The following is a 22,617-nucleotide window of genomic DNA, read 5'->3' as shown; positions in this document are numbered from 1 at the left end:
TGTTCTCCTCTTTGCCCTGTGGCGAGTAGTTCTGACTCCTTCCATTTCTTCTTACAGCTCAGTGTTTTTGGCTAGACCTCTGATCACTTCCGTGAGACTGCACACTTTCTCGAGTGTCTTCCTCATCTCTAATGTGTATTTCCTCACCATGGAGCTGCTACTTTAGCTAAGACATGGCCAGCAATGATAGTAGTAAGGTAGGACTCCTTTACTGTTCATAGTAAATTACTAAAACCTTTGCTATTTGTTTTGGGCTCTGAACCTATAATAGTTTTGTGTTAACATTGTAGTGCTCTTTATATTAGATTACTGTACTTCAGAAGGCTACTATCATTTTATGTGTAATTTTTTCTTGTCATTTATCTTAATACATTTTGCATATGACACTTGTGATCTGGTTAGGTTTTTCAGCTAATGCTTTGGAATGGCAGAATCCTGGTCCTCATCTTGCTTCTTTAGTGTATGTGCCTCCCAGTCCCGTATTTTCAAATGCTCGGCACCAAACTCAACGTGTTTGTCCTTTTGAAAAACTCATTCTTTGTCTTTATTCTGGTTTCTGTATTTCTGTGTTTACAGAAAGCCTCTGAAGTGATGTAAAATTAAATTCATAATTAATTAAAAGGCATATAAAACTCATTGTTTGAGAAGAGCTTTAACAAATCATTAACTAGTATATATATTAAAAATTTGTCAGACATGGTAGTGTAAACCTTTAATCCAAGTACTTGGGAGGCAGAGGCAGAGGCAGGTGGATCGTTTTTAGTTTGAGGTCACCTTGGCTTGCATAGTGTTCTAGGCCAGCCAGACTACATAGTGAGAACCTCAAAAAACAAAACAAACAAACAAACAAAACCCTTTATTCTAGCATGTCTGTTATTTTTAGCATTTTTATTAAGTCCATTTTTGTATAAAAGCTAATCCTATAGTCATTTTTTTCTGTGTTCTGCTTTGTGATGATGTATTTAACAGATACTTATATTCAAACAAACAATTACTCATCTTTGAATGTATTTTCTTCCCTTTTACATTTAAGAAACTCGAAATGCTGTGAACCCTGTTGGAAGAAAAGGGAAGAAAAAGAAAAAGAAAACCACCTCAGATCCCCTATCTTGCCCACATAGCTGGCAGGCTCTTTAGATGGCTCTTAGAAAAGTCAGCTGTCTCTTTGAGCTAGCCCACCTGTACCCAGTAACCAGCTGTTGTAATGTAAGGCTGACTTCTCCATGAGCCTCTGAAGCCTCATGTGACATTTACTTATGGGTTTAATTTCATAGGACTCCAGCAACTTTCTGGAAGTGAAAGTAACTTCTCTATTTTTATACTGGTAAATGCCTTTACCTTGCCCTCTCTTAGAGAGAAACAGACAGAGATAGATAGATAGATAGATAGAGAGAGAGAGAGAGAGAGAGATCATAGCTGGGTGTGGTGGTGCATGCCTGTAATCCTAGTGCTGTGGGAGGCAGAGGTAGACAAATTTCTGTGAGTTTGAGGCTAGCCTGGTGTCCAAAGTGAGTCTAGGACAGCCAAGGTTGCACAGAGAAACCCTATCTTGAAAAAAAAAAGGAAGAAAGAAAGAAAGAAAAAAAGAAAGAAAGAAAAAGGAGGAAAAGAGATCATTCTTTTCACCAGTATGAAATCTTTCCAGGATGTTCCCCAGTGTTCTCATGGGTAATTTTAAAAACATTTTATTTTGAAGATTTTTCCAGTATCACACACACACACACACACACACACACTCACTCATTCACTATGTTAAACTTATTTGAATATATCCAGCTTGTTTGGACTCATGGGAGATTATTATAAATTCATCTGTATGATTTCATCAGAGCATTTATAAGTTTTGTTTTATGTGTGTGGGTTTTCTGCCTGTTCGTGTGTCTGTATGCCACCTATATGCAGTGTCTGGAGAAGCTAGAAGGAGACATCGGATTTTTTGAGACTGGAGTTTCAGACAGCTGTGGGATGTCATGGGGGTACAGGGAATCTAGCTGGGGTCCTCTCCTCAGAGTGATTTATACCTAGTCTTTTAGGACTGATTCTTGAGGTGAAAATGGAAATTTAACAGTTACTAAAATAAATCTACTTTGTGTTAATCATATCTTTTAATTTTTTTAACAGCCTCATTTTTCTTCCTGAAGGATTAAATTTTGTTTTAAATTTTTCTCTTGTGAGCATGTTTTGTATTCATGTATGTATACATGTGCACCACATACATGCCTGCTGCCCGCAGAGGTTAGAAGAGGGTGTCAAATCTTCTGGAACTGGAGTTCCAGATGGTTGAGTCACTCACATCCTCTGGAGGCAAAGCTGGTACTGTTAACTGCTGAGTCAGCCCTCTAGCTCCTTTCTAAAGGAGTTTTAAGATGCTTTGTTACAATAAAAGCGTTTATATTACTGTTTGTCCTCTGTGTGAGACATTTGGTTAGATATCTTAAATCTTATTTTTTGTTCTATTGGCCTATAAACTTTTCTATTTCTACGTGGTTATCTTCTTTTTTTAATTTAATTTAATTTTATTAATTATACTTTATTCACTTTGTATCCTTCCATAAGCCCCTCCCTTCTCTCCTCCCAGTCTCCCCCTCCCTCCCTCTTCTTCACAAATGCCTCTCCCCAACTCCACTGATAGGGGAGGTCCTCCTCTCCTTCCTTCTGATCTTAGTCTATCAGATCACATCAGGAGTGGCTGCATTGTCATCTTCTGTGGCCTGGAAAGGCTGCTCCCCCCTCAGGGAGAGGTGATCAAAGAGCAGGCCAATCAGTTCATGTCAGAAGCAGTCTCTGTTCCCATTACTATGTAACCCACTTTGACATTAAACTGCCATGGGCTACATCTGTGCAGGGGTTCTAGGTTATCTCCATACCTGGTACTTGGTTGGAGTATGAGTCTCTGGGAAGACCCCTGTGTTCAAATTTTCTGGTTCTGTTGCTCTCCTTGTGGGGCTCCTGTCCTCTCCAGATTTTACTGTTTCCCACTTCTTATGTACGATTCCATGCACTCTGCCCAACAGTTGGCCATAAGTCTCAGCATCTGCTTTGATAGTCTGCAGGGCAGAGCCTTTCAGAGGCCCTCTGAGGCAGGTTCCTTACTTGTTTCTTGTTTTCTTCTTCTTCTGATGTCCATCCTCTTTGCCTTTCAGGATGGGGATTAAGCATTTTAGTCAGGGTCTTCTCTCTTAATTAGTTTCTTTAGATGTACAGGTTTTAGTAGGTTTATCTTATGTTATATGTCTATATGAGTGACTATATACTGTGTGTGTCTTTCTGCTTCTGGGACAGCTCACTCAGGATGATCCTTTCCAGGTCCCACCATCTACCTGCAAATTTCATGATTTTTTTTTTTAATTTTTCATTGCCAAGTAATACTCCATTGTGTAGATGTACACAATTTCTGTATCCATTCTTCAGTTGAGGGGCATCTGGGCTGTTTCCAACTTCTGGCTATTACAAATAAAGCTGCTACAAACATGGTTGAGCAAATGTCTTTATTGTGTACTTGAGCCCCTTTTGGATATATGCCTAGGAGTGGTATGGCTGGATCTTGAGAAAGTGCTATTCCTAGTTGTCTGAGAAAGCACCAGATTGCTTTCCAGAGTGGTTGTATTCCCACCAGCAGTGGAGGAGGGTTCCCCTTTCTCCACGACGTCTCCAGCATGTGTTGTCACTTGAGTTTTTCATCTTGGCCATTCTGATGGGTGTAAGGGGAAAATCTCAGGGTCCTTTTGTTTTGCATTTCCGTAATGGCTAATGACGTTGAGCATTTCTTTAAGTGTTTCTCTGCCATTCAATATTCCTCTACATAGAGTTCTCTGTTTAGCTCTGTTCCTCATTTTTTAATTGGATTACTTGGTTTGCTGCTTTTCAGCTTCTTTAGTTCTTTATATATACTGGATATTAGCCCTCTGTCAGATAAAGGGTTGGTGAAGATTCTTTCCCAATCTGTAGACAGTCGTTTTGTTTTGGTGACAGTGTCCTTTGTTTTACAGAAGCTTTTCAGTTTCATGAGGTCCCATTTATTGATTGTTGCTCTTAGAGCCTGTGCTGTTGGTGTTCTGTTCAGGAAGTTGTCTCCTGTACCATTGAGTTCTAGGGTCTTCCCCACTTTTTCTTCTAACGGATTTAATGTGACTGGTTTTATGTTGAGATCTTTGATCCACTTGGAGTTTAATTTTGTGCAGGGTGATAAGGATTCATCTATTTGCATTTCCTGTATGCAAAAGACAAAAGGGTTGAGAAGGAAATTAGGGAAACAACATCCTTCACAATAGCCACAAATGACATAAAGTACCTTGATGTAACCCTAATCAAGTAAGTCAAAGAATTGTATGAAAAAAATTTCAAGTCTCTGAAGAAAGAATTAGAAGAAGATATCAGAAGATGGAAAGATCTTCCATGCTCATGGCTTGGCACGATTAACATAGTAAAAATGGCCATCTTACCAAAAGCAATCTATAGATTCAATGCAATTCCCATCAAACTACCAACACAATTCTTTACAGACCTGGAAAGAAAAATTCTCAACTTCATATGGAATAACAAGAAACCCAGAATTGCTAAAACAATCCTCTACAATAAAAGATCTTTTGGAGGTATCTCCATCCCTGATCTTAAGCTGTACTATAGAGCAACAGTTATAAAAACTGCATGGTACTGGCATAGAAACAGAATGGTGGATCAATGGAACCAAACAGAAGACCCAGAAATAAACCCACACACTTATGTACAGCTGATTTTTTACAACGATGCCAAAACCACACAATAGAGAAAAGACAGCAGTTTCAACAAATGGTGCTGGTCTAACTGGATGTCTATATGTGGTTATCTTCTTCAAATTTATTTTTAAGGTGTAAAGACAAAAGAAAGTATGTATGTGCACGTATGTGCATGTACATCCAGGCATGCTGGCTGTGAGCTGCTCAATGTGTGTGATGGGACTAAAAAGAGGTCCTCTGCAAGAGCAGCCAGCTCTCTTAACCCCAAAGCCATGTCTCTGGCCTTTTGCTTATTTTTTGAGTTGTAAGGCTGAGAGATTATGGTAGAATTTAGTAGCTGCCTTGTTCCTTTGGCGCTCACCCACTTCCTGTCCTTCAATGGGACCCTGAAGTGTTTCTCTGATCTGCCCAGGCCTTGTACCTGGCTCTCAGGAGTTTGAAGACCAGTCTGGTTTTATTCCTCATGCCTCAGTTTCATTGAGTTTCTCATCTGTCTTCTGCTCCAGTTTTAATTTTGGCAGTTGCCTCACTACAGAAGAGCTGAAGATACAGGACAGTGAATGTGGGTACACTGCTTGCTTGTCAGCTAGGTTCACTGTGACATTTGCCTGCATTTTCATTCTTTGCATATTTATGTAGTTTGAAACTGTAACAAGACATCATAGCTAAAGCCAGGTATGGTGGTGCATGGCTTTGATCCCAGCACTCAGGAGGCAAAGGCAGGAGAATTGCTGAGTCTGGTCTACAGAGTGAGTTTCAGGACAGCCAGGGATACAGAAATCAAAACAACACAACAACAACAAAACCAAAACTCAAAAAACTCTGTTTTGAAAATCAAACCAAAACCCAAACCAACCAGCCAGCCAGCTAGCCAGCCAACCAACCAAACAAACAAATAAAAACAAACAAAAAAGAGAAAAGCATCATAATTAAAAATTTTAGCATATAGATTTTGAAAATAATAATTTCCCTATATAATCATAATTATGAGGTCATATAAGAAAGTTAACATTAAGTATGTTTGTCTTAACCCATTTGTGATGCTATAATTAACACCTCATACTAGGTAATTTATACACAACAGAAAATTATTAACCACATCTCTGGAGGTTTGTAAATGCTAGATCAAAGTATGCTGGCAGGTTTGGTGGTTGGTGAAGGCCTGTTTTTCATATATGATGCTATTTGAGTGTCTTCACATTGAAGAAGGTTGTCCCTGAAGTGTCTTTTTAGTGAGCATTAGGAATGTTCATATGAGTGGAGCCTTCATCTCTTCCTATACCACCCTGGAGGTTAAATACCAACCCAAGTTTTTGTTGTTGTTTTTGTTTGTTTTGTTGTTTGCAAGCCAAAGAATTTTATGTTTTTATACTTGTTTCTTTTATTTTTGACGTTATAATATATCATTTCCCTCTTCCTTTTCCTCTCTCTAAACCTTTTCTTACACCCCTCCTTGCTCACTTTCAAATTTATGTCCTCTTTTAAAATTTCCTTTCTTTTTTAATTTTAATTTTTCTTCTTCATAATTTATTCATTATATATCCCAATTGAAGCCCCCTTCCTCAACTCCCCCTAGCCCCACCCACCCTCCTTCTTTTCCTCATCCCTTTCCCCAGTCCACTGAAAGGGGGAGTTCTCCACCATTGCCAACAGCCAATAGCTGATTAAAATCTCATCAGGACTGCCTGGATTCTCTTCCTTCTTGGCCTGGCAAGGCCATGTCACCAGAGGTGAGTGATCAAAGAGCAGTCAACTGAGTTTGTGATAGAGGCAGCCCCTGCTCCTTTCAGAGCCACATGGAAACAGAGCTGCTAATCAGCCACATCTGAGCAGGAGGTATAGGTCCTCTCCATGCATGGTCCTCTACTGGTGCATGAGTCTCTGCAGGACCCTTTAGGTTCAGAGCCTTTAGATTTGTTGGTCTCCTCTGTGGCTCCTGTCCCTCCATGTCTATCCCACCCCTTTCTTCCACAAGACTCCCTGCACTCTGCCTAAAGTTTGGCTGTGAGTCTCAGCATCTGCTTTGATCTCCTGCTGGGTAGATCCTTTCAGAGGACCCTCTATAGTAGGCACCCATCCTGTTTCCTCTTTCACTGCTTCTGTTGTTTATCCTGTTTGCCATTTTTTTTTTCAATGCAGTTTATTCAGAAACCTTGAACAATCCTCGGACCCTGGGGAAAGCCAGCCCACAGCTTAAATAGCCTCTGGGTAGCCAACCCAGGCGTGCCACGTGGGCAATGCAGATAGGTCCACATACATGGAAGCAAGCCAGATCCTCAGCCTCAGCCAAATGTGGAATTGTTCGTGACAGAGAGCACTCACCATCGGGAAGGTGGAAGGCGGAAACCAGCTCCATCTTTAAGGCATAGCATTCCGCAGCTCTCTACAGTTCCCCCTTTTTGTTTTAGATGCATCAGGCATCATTGCTTTCCTGCTTGGAAGCTTGCATTGTGCATTCTGGTACCATGAAAACTAAACCTCAGGGAGAAGGCTTTTAGGTCAGTTCCAGGTCAGGAGTTACAGGGCTCCATGTTTAAGAAGACAGTGTCTTCAGCAATAGGTCCTTACCTTCTACCTCTGGGGGATGGGGACAGCCGAGGACAGTAGCAATAGCCTGGAGTGTTCCGGAAGTCTCTTAGCTAACCCTGACCAACAACTCAAAAAATGACTCCTCATGCCTGTTATTGAGGTTTTTATTAGGTGGTCTTTGTCTTTTGGAGGGAGATTGTCAGCCCAGATGCAAACTGTATATGCATACTTACATACAGACTTAGGTTTATTACAGGTTGCATTTAGGTGGATCATTAATAGTTTGTTCCCTTATGACTTTTAAACATCCTTACTGCTATTTTACTATCCTCTCCTTTTTAAATCTCCCTCCTTCCTCCCTAATTAGATACCCCATTTTTTCCTGTTTTCACCAACAGATTACTTTGTATATTGCTATTCCTGTCTCTATTTTTCCTCCACGCCAGCCCAGTGGGCTCTTCTACTTTACTGGTTTCTGCAATTACTTCAGGATATGTTCTTACATCTGCAAATTTGGAGCTAGGAGCCTCAGATTTGATAGAACATGTGATGTTTGTCTTTCTGGTCCTGGGTTACGTCACTCAGTAGTATCTTCTCCTCTTTGAAAGTTCATGATTTCATTTTATTTTTTGGCTGAAAGTATTCTATAGTGTATATGTACCAACCACATCTCCATTATACATTTGACAAACCAAGCAAATTTAATTCTGTTTGCATACAAAATGATTAAAATCTCACAATTTCTCCCAAGTTTTAAAAAAAGCATTATTCTTTGACAATTCTGTACTTGCATTTCATGTATTTTTATGTGTTTTCTCTCCTTTCTCTCTCCTTTTCTCTCCTTTCACCCCTGCTGATTAGCCCTCTCATTTTTATGTATGTTTCTGTGACATAGTGATTTTAGTTAGTATTGCTTGCGTGCTTTAGGATGTATTTTCTGGAGTTTTGGCAACTTCACAATGGATATACTAGATATTCTTTTTCTTAGGAACATTAACTGCCTCCCAGGTTCCTTTGCTTTTTATGGTGGGTTGCTGACTGGCCTCGTCTTGTACAGTTCTTATGTGGGTAATCACAACTGCTGTGAGTTCATCAGTGCCATGGCTCTGTCATATCCAGAAGACTGTTTTTTCAGAACTTCTCCCAATCATCCAGCCTCCACATTTGGAACTAGTATAGGAAATTTTAAAGGCTGTGTATGTTGAAATACAGCATTACTTTGTATGGCAATCTGTATTCAGGACTCACCAGTTATCCTGGAGAACTTTTCTTTGGAGTTTTAAATGTAGGATTAGGTCAGGTTTCATCATTACATTTGGTTTTTAGGGCCCTCTGTTCTCTTCTGTTAAATAATTTCCTGCTGTGTTGTTTGTTTCTTTGTTGTTGATAATCTGGTTTTCTCTTAAGGGTTAAAGTTTGAAACACAAATTTACTTAATGTCTCTTTTGGGAATTATCTGTTTTTTAAGAATGTTATCTATCTAAAACTGCAGTTTGCTCTTTGATTCTAATTCTCTGAGGTTGTAGGAGATAAAAGAGCCCAAATATTTTTTCTTTTCAAAATATCATTCAAAATTTAAAGGTATATTAGCTGAGTTACGTTTTCATTTGGTTGCTTTAAGAAAAGAAAGCTAGGAGATTTATATTTGATTTACTGCATTAGCATTTGAAATTAAATTAGAAGTCTGCTTTGAGTTTCCCTCATTGTTCATTCTTCTCACTGTTAGTTATAGCTTCTAGTTAGTAATATGTGTCTAGAAACTGAATATTATAAAGCAGTAGTAGCTTAAGCATATGCGTGTGAAAAAAATATACCATTTGAAGTGAAAAGTAGATTAAAATGTAAATTTTCTATAGGCAAGTCAATAGATACAGGCAGAGTGTATAGATACAGACAGACAAGACTTATTTACCTTTGTCCCTGGCTGGACCTGTCACTTAGAGAACATTCCTCTTTATTCTCTTTGAATTTTCTTAAGGATGATTAGTCTACCTTTTGGGAGGCATTTGCCAATGATTTTTAAGCAGCATCCCACCCCCCTTTTTATTTGGTTTGGATTTGAGACAGGGTCTCAAGTATCCTTGGCTGGCCTTGAATTTGCTAGGTAGACAAGGCTGACTGACCTTAAATCCCTGATCCTCCTGCATTTGCTTCCCAGGTGCTGGGATCACAAGAGTGTGTCACAGCATCAGAGTGATGGAACAGTGGGGACTGAACTCGGGGCTTTGTGCATACTTCACAAGCATTGTAGCAACTGAACCATGTCCCTAGTAGTTCGTTCGTTCCTTCCTTCCTTCCTTCCTACCAACCTTCTTTCCTTCTTTTTTTTTTTTTTTTTTTTTCAAGACAGGGTTTCTCTGTGTAGCTTTGACTGTCCTGGACTTGCTTTGTAGACCAGGCTGTCCTCTAACTCACAGTGATCCCCCTGCCTCTGCCTCTCTGGGTACTGGGATTAAAGATGTGCATTTTCGAAGATGAGAGATACATGTTTTGATTAAGAAGAAGGAGAGTTTGGGCCAGGGGAGGGCCTGCTCTGTATAGCTTTAAAAAGTCTGTGAGGTTTGCTGCACTCCATTCCAGGCTACACGTTTCCATTTTCAAATATCTGTTAGACCCCCAGGTTGTGTTATCTTCCCCATCTCCCCCATGAGCACCAAACCCAGCCTTGTACTTACCAGGCTTCTACTATACCACAGAGCGAGCATGACCCAACCTTTGTTTGTGTATTCAGGACCTTACTCAGGACCTGGCATATTGTTCACACTCAATAAATACTTATTTGATGAATCAGTAAATGAACCAGTCTCTGAGTTATACATGCAGTAATAAATAACCTTTGCTAGGCAATGACAGCTCTTAGCTGATGTGTCCAATTAGAGCTAAAATTAATAGATGATCCTGGAAGTCTTGAAATGGTTACATTTGAATCAGAGTCATTTTATTCTTCATAGGCTCTAAATTCTAGATACATAGCTATCTAGATGCCCTTTAACCTTTACCCTGACATGATCAATTATTATGAAAGAGTGTAGTTTTCAACTTAAAGCCAAACAAATTTCTCCTTTTCAAGAGACTAATTCTATCAAAGAAGATTCAGAATAGCTTCCGGAGTCCGTCTCTGTACTTGGAATAGGCTCGGCAGAGGCAGACAACGGTGTCAACCAAGAAGGCACATCTGCTAGGGGTGAACTGAATGGCCATGGCAGATGCCAGCCTTCAGAGAGCTGGCCGTGGGAAAGCCAGTTTTATGCTACGCTTCAGAAAAATTCCTTCCATTCTTGACTTTTTTAGGTAATTTAGTCTTTTATCAAAAAGGAAAACCGAATGCACAGATTCATGGCCCCTCTCCTTTAGTCAAGACCTCACATTTCTACTTTTATTGAAAATTGTGTACATTTGCACAGATTCCCTAGATTCCACTACAGTTCCATGTTTCTCACTTCTAGTAGGCTATGAACTTAAGACTTAAGCCTGTATTCCTATTTATTTATTTATTTATTTGGGTGGGGGAAGGGTTCATTTGGCTTCCACTTCCACAGCAATGTTCATCATAGAAGGAAGTCAGGACAGGAACTCAAACATAAGCAGGAACCTGGAGGCAGGAGCTGATGCAGAGACCATGGAGGGGTGCTGCTTACTGCCTTGCTTTGCCTGTAATCTTATTTATCGTGGTGTTTTTGTCAGTCAGAAATATATGTGGCAAATAGGTGCTCAATATAGGTTTGCTGAGTGACTTTTGAATACGTCAGTTGGATTGTTACTATGTGTGAACCTGTTTTCCTTATTCCAGATTTTATTTATATTTATGTTCCTAACAATGACTTTTTGTGGTTACTGAATAAATGCCTATCGTCTTATGTCAATTCCTTTCAAAATCTGTGCTAATATTTCTGCTCTTGTCAATTGCAGATGTTACTGCTTTGTGTAGATTCCTGACATAGTGACATAACTTAAATTAGGAGCAAGCACATTCCCTCTTTGTTTAGCCTTCCCAGGGGGGTCGCCATGCACTGCACTGTTCATACAGGCTGGCCAGTGCAGCGTACTCACTTGACTTTAACTTTCTCTTCACATTGAGCTGGAAACAATATTTACAAACACAGAAAGCTTAACAGAAGTTTAAGACACCTGGTTGTGTTAAGTCACAGGTATTAGCATGTCCTAAAATTGGTAGTGGATGATACTGTGTTTGTAGTTAAGATCCTGCCAGTTACAGTGCTTCTGAAAAGAGACCTCATTCTGTGTTCATGCAAGGTCAGTTTTTGGGTTTGTAACTATGGCTACTGCTTGTTTGCTCAGTGTGGCTTTGTCTCTGTCTCACTGATAGAAGCATGTGGAAGGTGAGAAACTTTGAGATCATTCTTTTGTTTGTTTGTTTTAGCCATTTCATTATTTCATATTCTTTATGGCTGTACAAACATTCTGACAATGCGCCATAAGCTATAAAGTGATTTGGATAAATCCTGCTAGTTAATGATTATACTGAACTCAGTGGTGCCAAATTTTCTTCTCGTTCATTAGGGTCAGAATGAAAAGTTTTCTAATTTTTTTAATCTTACATATGGTATGTAAGTATGCGGTATGTATGTGCTTTTACAGCGTGCATGTAAAACTCAGAGGAGCTTACCTTGAGCTATCTCACTTGCTCATACTTTTATTACATGTTTTCCTTAGCGTCCAACCTCCAATGAGGTCTTTGATTGAATCGCTGTAAGAATTTTAGATAAAGGAAATAAACACACTTTTTCCCTCCTAACAAAACATCTGTGTTAAAATAAATTTTCCCAATTTGGGAGAGAATACTCAGTAAAGATTAACATTTTTTTATGCAGTCAAAGACCCAATATTCACCAGGCATACTGGTACATGCCTTTAATCCCAGCTCTTGAGAGTCAGAGGCAGGTGGATCTCTATGAAGTCAAGGCTAGCTGGTCTATACAGTGAGTTCCAGAACAACCAGAACTACCTAGTGAGACCCTGTCTTTAATGAATGAATGTTTAAATATATACATAACAGCACAAAATTCACTCATTTGTTTCATTCTTTCTTAATTCCTCTTCTTACCTCTTTTTGTTCTTCTTCTGTATGTACCCCAGGCTGGCCTCAAACTTGCTAAGGTAACCTTGAACTTCTTATTCTCCTTCCTTCAACTCCAAGTGCTAGGATTATTATAGTGTATTCCAAAATGCCCAGAAGAACCAGTATTTTTATCTTTGCATTTGCAGAATGTAAAAGTTGCCAGTTACAGAGCCCAAAACTGAGAAACAAGATACATTTAGAATAGATACTTGTATGTATCTGTGTGTTCATAGGATAATACAATAGGAATTTTGTCATCCTGCAAAGAAAGTAGTTACCTATCTTACATTTTGCTATTTAATAACTTTAATTCTGTATATGAAATCTGTATATGTGGATATAGTTTATCAGAATTTAATTTCTAATCTTAGAAAACAGCAATTTTTATGATTTTTAAAAAATACTCAATCATTGTTTATAGGCAAACATAATTTTTCCCTGTGTCTTCCATCTGTATTTGATCTTTGCATCTACCAGTACCAAACAAAGGGCTTTCTTCTGCATTTACTGAACAACACAGGAGGCATCACGCGGGGAAGGAATGAGGCGTACTTTCCAGAAATCCTAGCAGAGTGTTACAAGGGAGTCACTAACCCATGTCAGCCGAGACAGATAACAAATGTCATTTTAAGCATGCAGTTATCCACAGTGTCCATATGCTGCTTCCATCACGTATGGTGGATATTTTGTTGTAGAAGGTTGCTTTCCACCTATGGGCTGTTTTCAGCCAATGATTGCCATAACACACATGCACATATGCAATGCTGTGGCTCAGGGCCATGGAAGAATACATAGTTTAAGATTAAAGCTATGTACTAGTGTAGGTTGCAAAAGCTGATCACATAAGAAATCCAAGAGAATTAAGGTTCCATTATTCTCATAAAGGCAGGTTAAACAAATAGTCTGAGCATACGGCAGGTTATCAGGCTAAGTCTACATGATTTCAATGTGTTTCACGAACCCTGTAAAAGCTCCAGTCTCTTAGAATATAAGAGACATTCCCATACAGATGCACTGCCACATACCCGAATGCATTGCTTGCTATAATTGGGTCTCTCTAGCTGATCCCTTCCGTTTGACTTGGTTATTTCTGGTAGAAAAGATGAAGCTTGGGCTGGATTGCAGTTACTTAATCACTGCCCACTGGTGAATATTTCAGATATCTACTTTTTTGTTTTGTTTGTTTATTATTGCTAACTCTAGTCATATATATATATATGATTTGCCATGAATGGGGTAGTCACATGTAGTATATTGGTCTGATAGTTAGGTCTAGTGTGTTGATCTGATAATTTTTAAAGTATTTGTCATGTCATACAGTCCTACAATTAGACACGGTTAGTCAGTTATGGAGTTCTATAGGTTATCTTTCTTTCCACCAGTGGAATGAACTAATTCAAGACATGTTAAAGTATTTAAATGAAGGTTTAATTATTTAATGCATTTGTTTAAGTATAGCTCTTGGTGTGTTCACTGGTCCCAAAGACAGTGTAAGGGAAGCCACCATACAGGGGGAGACAGAAATGTTGGGAAAGAGAAAGTGGGAGTGCACAGAGAGAGGAGAGAGGGAAAGCAGAGAGAGAGAGTGAGAGAGAGAGAGAGAGGAGAGGAGAGGAAATGCAGAAAAAGAGAGAGGAAGGAAGGAGCTACAATTTCTGGGTTAGGTAGTGAAGAACCTCTGTGGGAGGTGAAGCCCTGCCCCTGGGCTGGAGAGTTCAGGGCAAAGGGTAGAGTGTGCCAGCTGTGCCCTGTAATGGGTAGGGACTAAGGGATACTGGGAGAACCTGGAGGTCAGGTCCACCTTGGTTCAAAGGGTACCTTGGCTGCTTGTCCTGGGCCTTAAGCCCCAAAGAGTTGCCTTACTTTAAAGAACCATTAGTATTCCATTTCCCCTAAAGAGTGGTACATACATATTGTGACCTAGAATATTAATAAACATAAACGAGCCTCTTAAGACAGGCTGGAACATTTCCCAGATTCTGCCAGATTCTGTTTCCCATTTTTCTTTCATGACCTCTACACAATCTTTTAAAGCTTCTGATAGAAATAAAAAATAAAAATGCTTATCAAGATGCATTTGGAAGGACTATGCATTTATGCCATCAGAACTAAAATGAATAGTAGATTTAGTGTTTTGTTAAAAATTAAAATATTTTTAGCATTTCTTCCTTCAGAAATATTCCTCATTCTTTTGCTGGACACATGGTAAGAAGTATGTTTCCACTAGCTGCAGGTAATAGCAGCAGCAACCACATTAATGACAATAACAAGTCATTGTCAGTTTTTGTGCCCCACAAATGATTGTCTTTTCTACTGCAACCTTGGGGATTGAGCCATCAGCTTTCGCATTAGAGAAAATGCTCTACCACTGAGCTAACCCTCCGAAGTCATTGCTTTAAAGCTGCTGTCTGGGACAGCCTGGAATCATTGAGTTCACACTCAGGTGAATAAGGTGACTCAGCTAAAGGCTACTCAGTCTTGGTTGCTGCTTTGGAAATTTTAGCAAGGAGTTTCTTACAACTCATAAATATTTTTCCTAATTTATAGTTCATACAATTCAGTTGGGCAGCAATTGTAATTTATTCTGTACTTGGAGAACAATAACTTTTGTCATTTGTTTAGATGAAGCGACGGAAGCTAGAGAAACCTTTTTGTGTCTGTAGCTTAGATGGTGTCAGTGTGATTAACTGGGAACAGAATTGTGTGGTACGGACTGTAGCGCAGTGGGAGAGCAGCAGCTGGGCGGCCCGGGGCTCAGCTCCCAGCACCATAGAAACGAGCATGGAAACTACCGCAGCAAAACCCCTGGCTGCTAGCATGGATGATCCCGACCTGGAAGTGGAGGGCGCATTTTCATTCCTGCTGCCTGGTCTGAAAGATTCACCGCTGGAAAGCCTAGGAGACTAGAAGCTAAAATAAATTCTGCAGTAGTTTCTCAGGATTTACAGTAAACAAGGAAACTGTCTTGAGGAAGTTTATGATAGCTGGCCTGTATGTGATTATAAGTTATGTCGTAGTGATTTTTAAAAAACTTTTGAGTTATTGAGTTCTAGTTCATTTTCTGTTACCAGTAACGGTGTAACATGGGCAGAGTTGAGTTTATAAATAAGATGGGTTTATTTGGGCTCAGGGTCTGGAGGTCAAGAAGCCATTTCTAGGGATGGCGTTACTGGCAGAGACCCAGGATGGTCCAGACCATTTGAAGGGGTAAGGCCGTGTGTGTGTGCATGCACATGTGAGTGTGTAGGTGAGAGAGAGACAGAGAGACAAAGACAAAGGGACAGAGATATACCTAGAGAGACAGAAGGCAGAAGACTGTTTAGGCTGTCTCCCTCTTACAAAGCTACCAGGATTCAATCATGCGACTCCATGCTAATGACTTACTTCATCCTGATCATTTCCCAGAGGTCTTCCTGCTAAGTACCACAGTGGGATTAACTTCCCACCTTCTTATTGACTCTCCCTGGGAAATAAATCCCAGCACATGCAGCCTTGAAGGATGCATGAAACCATAGCTAAACCGTAACACTCGCATACTAAGGTTTCACCTGAGGCAGCTGTGAAGTTTAGTTGTTTTTAATACACCCACAGGGTTGTGCTGCCATCACAATCAGTTTTAGAACATTTCCATCACCACAGAAAGAAATCTAACACCGCTCAGCTATCATTCCCCATTTCTCTCCGAATCATTAGCCCTAGACCACCACAAATCTATGTAATGTCTCTAATTGGCCTACTTTTAGACATGTCATGTAAATACAATTATATAACGTGTTTTTTTCCCGTCTTAATTTCTTTCATTTACAAAATGTTTTTAATACAGATTATGTCAAATGTGTAGATCAAACTGGAGTGTCTTGCTTTGTTAACACATTAATTCTTCCACCTTTGAAGCTGAGTCTTTCAGGAGCTTTTTAATAATTTAAGCTTTTTAGTTTGAAAAACAAGTTTGCTTTCAATTAAAGATTTGTTTCTCAGTGTCTTATTATTTTTTCATGTTTTTATAAATGGAATTTAATTGATTTTAATTTAATTTTTGGGTTGGTTGTTGCTGATAGGTAGATATTTAATTTGCTTTTAAGCACTGACCATATGCTGTGTGTGTTAACACTATGTTGCTGTGACCAAATATGTGAAGAAAGCGATTTAACAAAAGAAGGATTGGTTTTGGTCCATGGCCTGTTTCTGAGCTTGTGGTGAGGGAGGGCATCATGGTAGAGGAGTGCTTGGTACTCCTGCTCACCTTGGAAACCAGGAATCAGAGAGAAAGGGCAAGACCAGGAATAAGATGCAGTCTTTATTAAAAGCACATTCCAGTGACCTACTTCACCATCTAGAGTTCCCACTACCTCCCAAATAACACTGTTAGCTGGGGACCAGACATTCAACAAGAGCCCATGGAGGACATTTGCTTTCATTTGCAGTGCTTGGTAATGGTACAGACTCGTCCAGATACCTGCATTGAGCCTTTTGGGGCTTCTGGATGTGAAGTGATATCATCTGCAAATGGAAATCACTTTACTTCTTCCTTCCCTAATCTGATTATTTTTGTCTTTTAGTTATGTGTATCTGTGTGTACCTATGTGTAGGTGTGTCCATGTGAATGCAGGCATCTGCGGGGTCAGGGGTGTCAGATGCCCTGGAGTTGGAGTGCAAGCTTTTGTGAGGCACCCCTCATGGGTGCTGAGAACTGAACTTGGGTCCTCTGGAAGAGCAGTGTGCACTCTATGCACTGGACACCTCTCCAGTGCCCTATCCTAAGTGTCTTTGATTTTGCTGTGTTGGTCCATGTGTAGAGCCTCCTGTATAACACCTCTACAGTGCACAGCTCAGTTTCTTCCTAACCTTTGCAAGAAGGCATTTAGTTGTCACTTTATGAAAACTCTTAAATTAAAACCATGGACCATACTTTTAATTTGAGAATGAATTTTCTTCTAACTGAGACTTACGCCTGTGTCCACAGATATGTGCTGACTAGCAGGCTCACGTGTGCAGTGTGGAGGACAAGCAGTGCCTTACAAAATGGGATTTGGGAGTGACCTGAGGAACTCACAGGAAGCTGTGTTAAAGTTGCAAGACTGGGAATTACGGTTGCTGGAGACAGTGAAGAAATTTATGGCTCTGAGAATAAAAAGTGATAAAGAATATGCATGTACTCTGCAGAATCTTTGTAATCAAGTTGATAAGGAAAGTACTGTGCAAGTGAATTATGTCAGCAATGTGTCCAAGGTAAGAATGATTTCACTTGTTTTGTACAGCATCATATTTGTCCTTGCAGTGAGTAGATCATAGTATAGAATGAGCACACCCCTGACAACTTGCTGAGTATGAATTTTTCTTAATACTATGTTATCTGCATCCTACAAATGCTTCTTTTGTGTGTGGTGTGTGCATGCATGTACAGATATGTTTGAGCTCTGCATGTGGAGGCTAAAGGAGGATATGGGTGTCTTTTGTAGCATGCCAGCTTAGTTCCTTGAGTTAGGGAACTTGTTTGGGCTTGGGCCTAGCCTAGTGCTAGGCTGTGTGTGCAGCAAGCTCCTGTGATTCACCTGACTCTGCCACAAAGCACTGGGCTCACAGGCGCACGGTCGCGTCTATATTTTGGGGTACTAAGGATTTGGATTCAGACTTTTAAGCTTGTGAAGCCACCACTTTTGCCCACTGAAGCATCTCCCCAGTTCCTGAATCCTGTAAATTTTTATGTGCTTATTTTAGTATCCTTTCAGTTCGGAATACATTTTAATGTGGTTATTTGATATTATTATTAAATAGTTAAATTTATTATTTGACTATTTGCCCTCTCTTTGTTCTATCTTCCTTTAATTCTTTTCATGTATTTACTGCCTTCAATTAAGTTTTTCTTAAATTAAAATTAATTAATTAAAACATTTACATAGTCTTGGCTGTCCTGAATTTCACTATGTAGACCAGGCTGGTCTTAAACTTACAAGAGATGTGCTTGCCTCTGCATCCCAAGTTCTGGGAGTAAGGTCTGTACTGCCCAGCCAGCCCTAAATTTATTTTTAATTGATACTTATAAGGAGCTACCAAGTAATGTATTGAAACCTTTCTACATTATGGAATTTTAAAAATATGTAAATTAGATTTAACAGGTTTTTTTTTTTTTTTCTTTAATAGTGCCATCTCTGGCAGGTAGTAGGCCACATTGCAGCAGGTCCCACTCCTTAGAGTAGTTTGGCAATACAAATTAGACTTGGGTTAAAAACTATAAAGTACTAACCCTATGCTTCATTTCAGAAGCATGCTGCATCAGACTTTCTGGTCTAGAAACACCCCCTCCCCCCAAACTGATGTTCTGAAAAGACTCATTTATTTTTGATTGCAGCCAGGTTAGAGACTGTTTTGAGCAGGGAAACCAAGATTTGAAGAAAGTGCAGAGAGGGTTTTTATGGGTAGGGCACATCTGCAGACTCCTTTGTGCTTGGAGTTGAGTCTTTGAAAACTCTGTTTTAGGGCAATTTAATGAGTTGTTTTCTGGATTTCTTTATCCCCTAAGGACTTAGAGATTCCAGCATTTTCCTTATGTAACAGGCAAACTCAAAGAAAAACTGTTGCTTCAGAGGATCATTTATTTTGAGTTATTGTGTAGTGCAGCAACTATGCATTCTTCATGGAATTTTAATATTGAATTTGTGAAAAAGATTCAACTGAGATGAAAGCAAGCAAATACTTGGAGGAGATAATCTATAGTACAAAGCTATTTTTGACAACTATTATTTAGGTATTTTTCAAGCTTGAGTCATCTTGTTGACTATTTTCAATGCCTTGCTGTAATTATAGGTCTGGTAGTAGTTTGTTCTTTTACCCAGTGTCCCAGAATACATACTTTTTGGTATAATAAGCTTAGAACACTTAAATTACTACCTGTTTTGGAAAACTGATTCATCTTACTACATCTGCTAGTTCACAGGTAGAAGACAAGAAAGGACTTGTGTTTTTCTAAAAGGTGTTTATTTTCCTTAATTAAAAAAATTTATATGCATGGGTATTCTAGCTGCATGTATGTCTATGTACCATATGTGTGCAGTGTTCTTAGAGGCCAGAAGAGGGTGGAGGTCCCCTGGACCTGGCCTGAGATGGCCTGGAACAGCAACTACAGATGGCTTCCATAATGCAGATGTGGGAATCAAATCCCAGTGCTCTGGAAGAATAGCCAGTGCTCCTAATCCCGAGCACGACCTCTCCAATTGTAAGCGGTGTACATTTTCTTCCTTTGTGTAGTTTTCGTTTTTAATAAGCTGAACATGCAATTTACTTTTAAAATATATAGTAATTTCAGCATAATTGATACCTTTGAAAACTTTTTTGGTTTTCAATTTTTTTTGGCAAAAATTTGTCATTTTACCATTTTTGTTGATTATTTTGTGCATCTTGGAGTTACATAAGTACATGCAACTAACCTCTTTTTGGATCGTTGGGGAGAAGGAATATTTTCTAAATTGTATCATTTTTAAGCTATGAATTAGCAGTGATAGATTTATTTTTAGATAAATTTTATTTTTTACTATAAAACAACAGAATAAAAACTAGGTAATATATTTAAAAATCACAGATTTAAGATAAAAGTAGTATATGAGAATTTTAACTATATCAATACAAATTCTGCATAATGTTATAAAAATAAAAAATATCTCAGACTAGTATTTTGTTTTCTTGGGGCATATAAAAGTGTGTGCTATCGTATCTCTGTGTTAACTTGGTCTTATTCCTAATTATCTGGTGTTGGATTTGGATTGGCTAGCTAAGGTGTTTCATTGCTTAATTATTCTTTTAATGAGTATTATAAAGGGTCACCATTATTTTTAGTTAAAAACAAAGTTTTGGTGAGGTGACTCTTTGCTTTTCATCTCTGTGGCTTTCACGTCAATAATGACACAAGTCTTGACTTAGAAGGACTTCTTCACTTGGGCATAATCATGCTGCTATGATTATGTGCCCTGATGTACTGGCCTGCAAGAAGTCCATCATGTTCTCCTTTACTTTAGTCTCTAATAAACTAATTACAGGATTAAACATTAAAGACGACTGTTTACTTCCTAATCAGTTTAGCTTAGTTAATGTTTTTGTTGTTTTAGAGACAGTCTCATGTATGTAGCCTTAGGTTGGCCTTGAACTTGGCTGTGTAGTTGTGGGTGTCCTTGATCTTCTGATTTTCCTGCCTCCACTCCCAAAATGCTAGGATTATGGGCATGCACTGCCATACCAAGCCAAGAGTGGTTGTTTTTCTTAAAGTAGTGAGGAGACAGGGTTTTAAGAGTCCCCCTGTTTTCTCTCTCCCAAGGTTCAAGGTGTATTATATCTAGCACATTCAGAAATTTATGTTTGTATGTGAGCTCTTCTATTACTTATGTGACTTTGAATGGTTGACTTTCAGTTTATAAATTAGGTGAAGCATTTGCCTAATCATATTAATAAAAAGAATGAATAAGAAAGGCTGAGAGTTGGCAGAAAGCAAGTATTAAAGATGATGAGCTCAGAGTTACTTAAATCAGAGCTGCTTAAACTCTTGTAGCCTGTTTTAGTATGAGAATTTTCATGTGACCTGGGTGTGTAGTTCCAGAAAGGAGGCACATAAGTCAAACATTTACTCATAGTAAATCATGAGAAAATGATTTTAAAACAATTCATTGGTACATATAAAATTTCATATTAATTAAACACAAAAGCAGGTTTATATGCCAAGATGAATGTGCTTTGCTTTTATTTTTTTAAATATAAATTAAGTCTTGGCAGGACACAGACCAACCTTAAATTTTTCAGCATTTTAAAAAATTTATCAAATTATATTTGTTAATGCTGAGAACACTAGTTTGCATTATAATAATACAAAATGGCAGAAATATATATAGGACCATTTCAGGGATTGCTGGAAATTGTTTTCTTAAGCCATAATTCAGTGAATTATCATTTTATGAAACTCAAATCAAAACCAGAAAAATTTAAAATCAAGCGCTTCACATATTCCACTATGAAAACAATTTGACATTTGTATACTGAGGAATGATAAGAGAAAGTTTCATTTTCATAATTAAGCCATTGTTTCTATAAGAACAGAAAATCTTATATGTGAAGTAAAATTATTGCAAGCTGCTTGCAATAATCGTGAAGCCGAGCTTGGATATTTCATATGCCTTGGAAATGAGTGAAGAGACAATGTGAGTGCTTGTGTGCATGTCAGAATCAAGGCTGCTGAGAAGTCCTGCTGTACAACATGGACCAGTGCTGTCAGGAACACCTCATTCATTAATGGCGTATTTTTAATTAACTTTTGGTTGGTGCACATTTGGAAATTTTTTCTGGTGTACATGCATGCACACACATATTTATAAACCCCACATTCACTAACACTACTCCATATGGGGCCATGATCCAGTTTAAGGAGCTGAGATTTAGACAGAAGTTTGCTTTAAAAGAAGTGAGGTTAGAAAGATGTAATGGGGACCATCAGTTTTTCTGTTTTATGCTGCATAGGTTTGAGAGAAAAAGAAACAGCATTTATTTGATAGATGTTTTCTTCTTTTCTTTTTTTCATCTTCCTGCCTTTACCTGTTGCTCCTTCTCCTCCCCCAACTCTTTTCTTTCCCTTCCCTCTCAGAGGGTTTACTCATCCCTGACTCAAATTGTTCTTCCAAAAGAGTGTTCATATTTGTAGTTCACAGATTCTCAGCCCTTTGTTCTTCTTCCTTGATAATAAGCTTCTGAGGCTAATGTGGAAGAGTTATCACACGCTTGACATTTCCTTCTCTCTTTCCCTCTCTCCTTTCTCCTCTTCCACTCCCCTTCCTCATTAGCTCCCTAGGTCCTCCCGTTTGCTTTTGCCATTACATCATTAAATGGAAAATTCTCATACAAATGCTAATTGTTTTATTATTGTTTTTATACAGTCTTGGCTCCTGATGATTCAGCAGACAGAACAGCTGAGTAGGATAATGAAGACACATGCTGAGGACTTGAACTCTGGACCCTTGCACAGGCTCACCATGATGATCAAGGACAAGCAGCAGGTGAAGAAGAGCTATGTGGGCATCCATCAGCAGATAGAGGCAGAGATGATCAAGGTGTGTCTGTCTGTGGTTTGTGTTCTCTTGAATTTCTTTAAAAATCTGTTACTATTTTGTCCTGTTTCATCTTAGAATTGTCATTTCCTGACAAGAACTGTTAGTATCTTTGCTAATACTTTGTGTACAGAATGTTACTGACTGTAAGATGTCATTTCACTCCCAGCAAAGAGAATACACCCTGACCATTAAGCTGTGCCCCCAAGATCTT

The 22,617-nt window shown here is 38.9% G+C and overlaps 1 protein-coding gene across 4 annotated transcripts in view; it reads left to right on the top strand.

Moving 5' to 3' along the window:
- The window catches only part of Fer (FER tyrosine kinase), a 304,379-nt gene that overhangs the window by 12,195 nt on the left and 269,567 nt on the right, over positions 1-22,617 (top strand). For 2 of the 4 annotated variants that reach the window (XM_060368267.1, XM_060368264.1), the window contains exons 2-4: positions 58-197; positions 17,288-17,553; positions 22,233-22,406. In XM_060368267.1, coding sequence (XP_060224250.1) covers positions 17,347-17,553; positions 22,233-22,406 — 381 coding nt within the window. In that variant the 5' untranslated portion in view covers positions 58-197; positions 17,288-17,346. The remainder of the gene's footprint in view (positions 1-57; positions 198-17,287; positions 17,554-22,232; positions 22,407-22,617) is intronic. The other 2 variants (XM_060368266.1, XM_060368265.1) reach the window with 1 other exon arrangement.

Source organism: Meriones unguiculatus, chromosome 15, assembly GCF_030254825.1.
Source record: "Meriones unguiculatus strain TT.TT164.6M chromosome 15, Bangor_MerUng_6.1, whole genome shotgun sequence".
Lineage (NCBI taxonomy): Eukaryota > Metazoa > Chordata > Mammalia > Rodentia > Muridae > Meriones > Meriones unguiculatus.
This window is presented reverse-complemented; position numbering and strand designations above follow the sequence as displayed.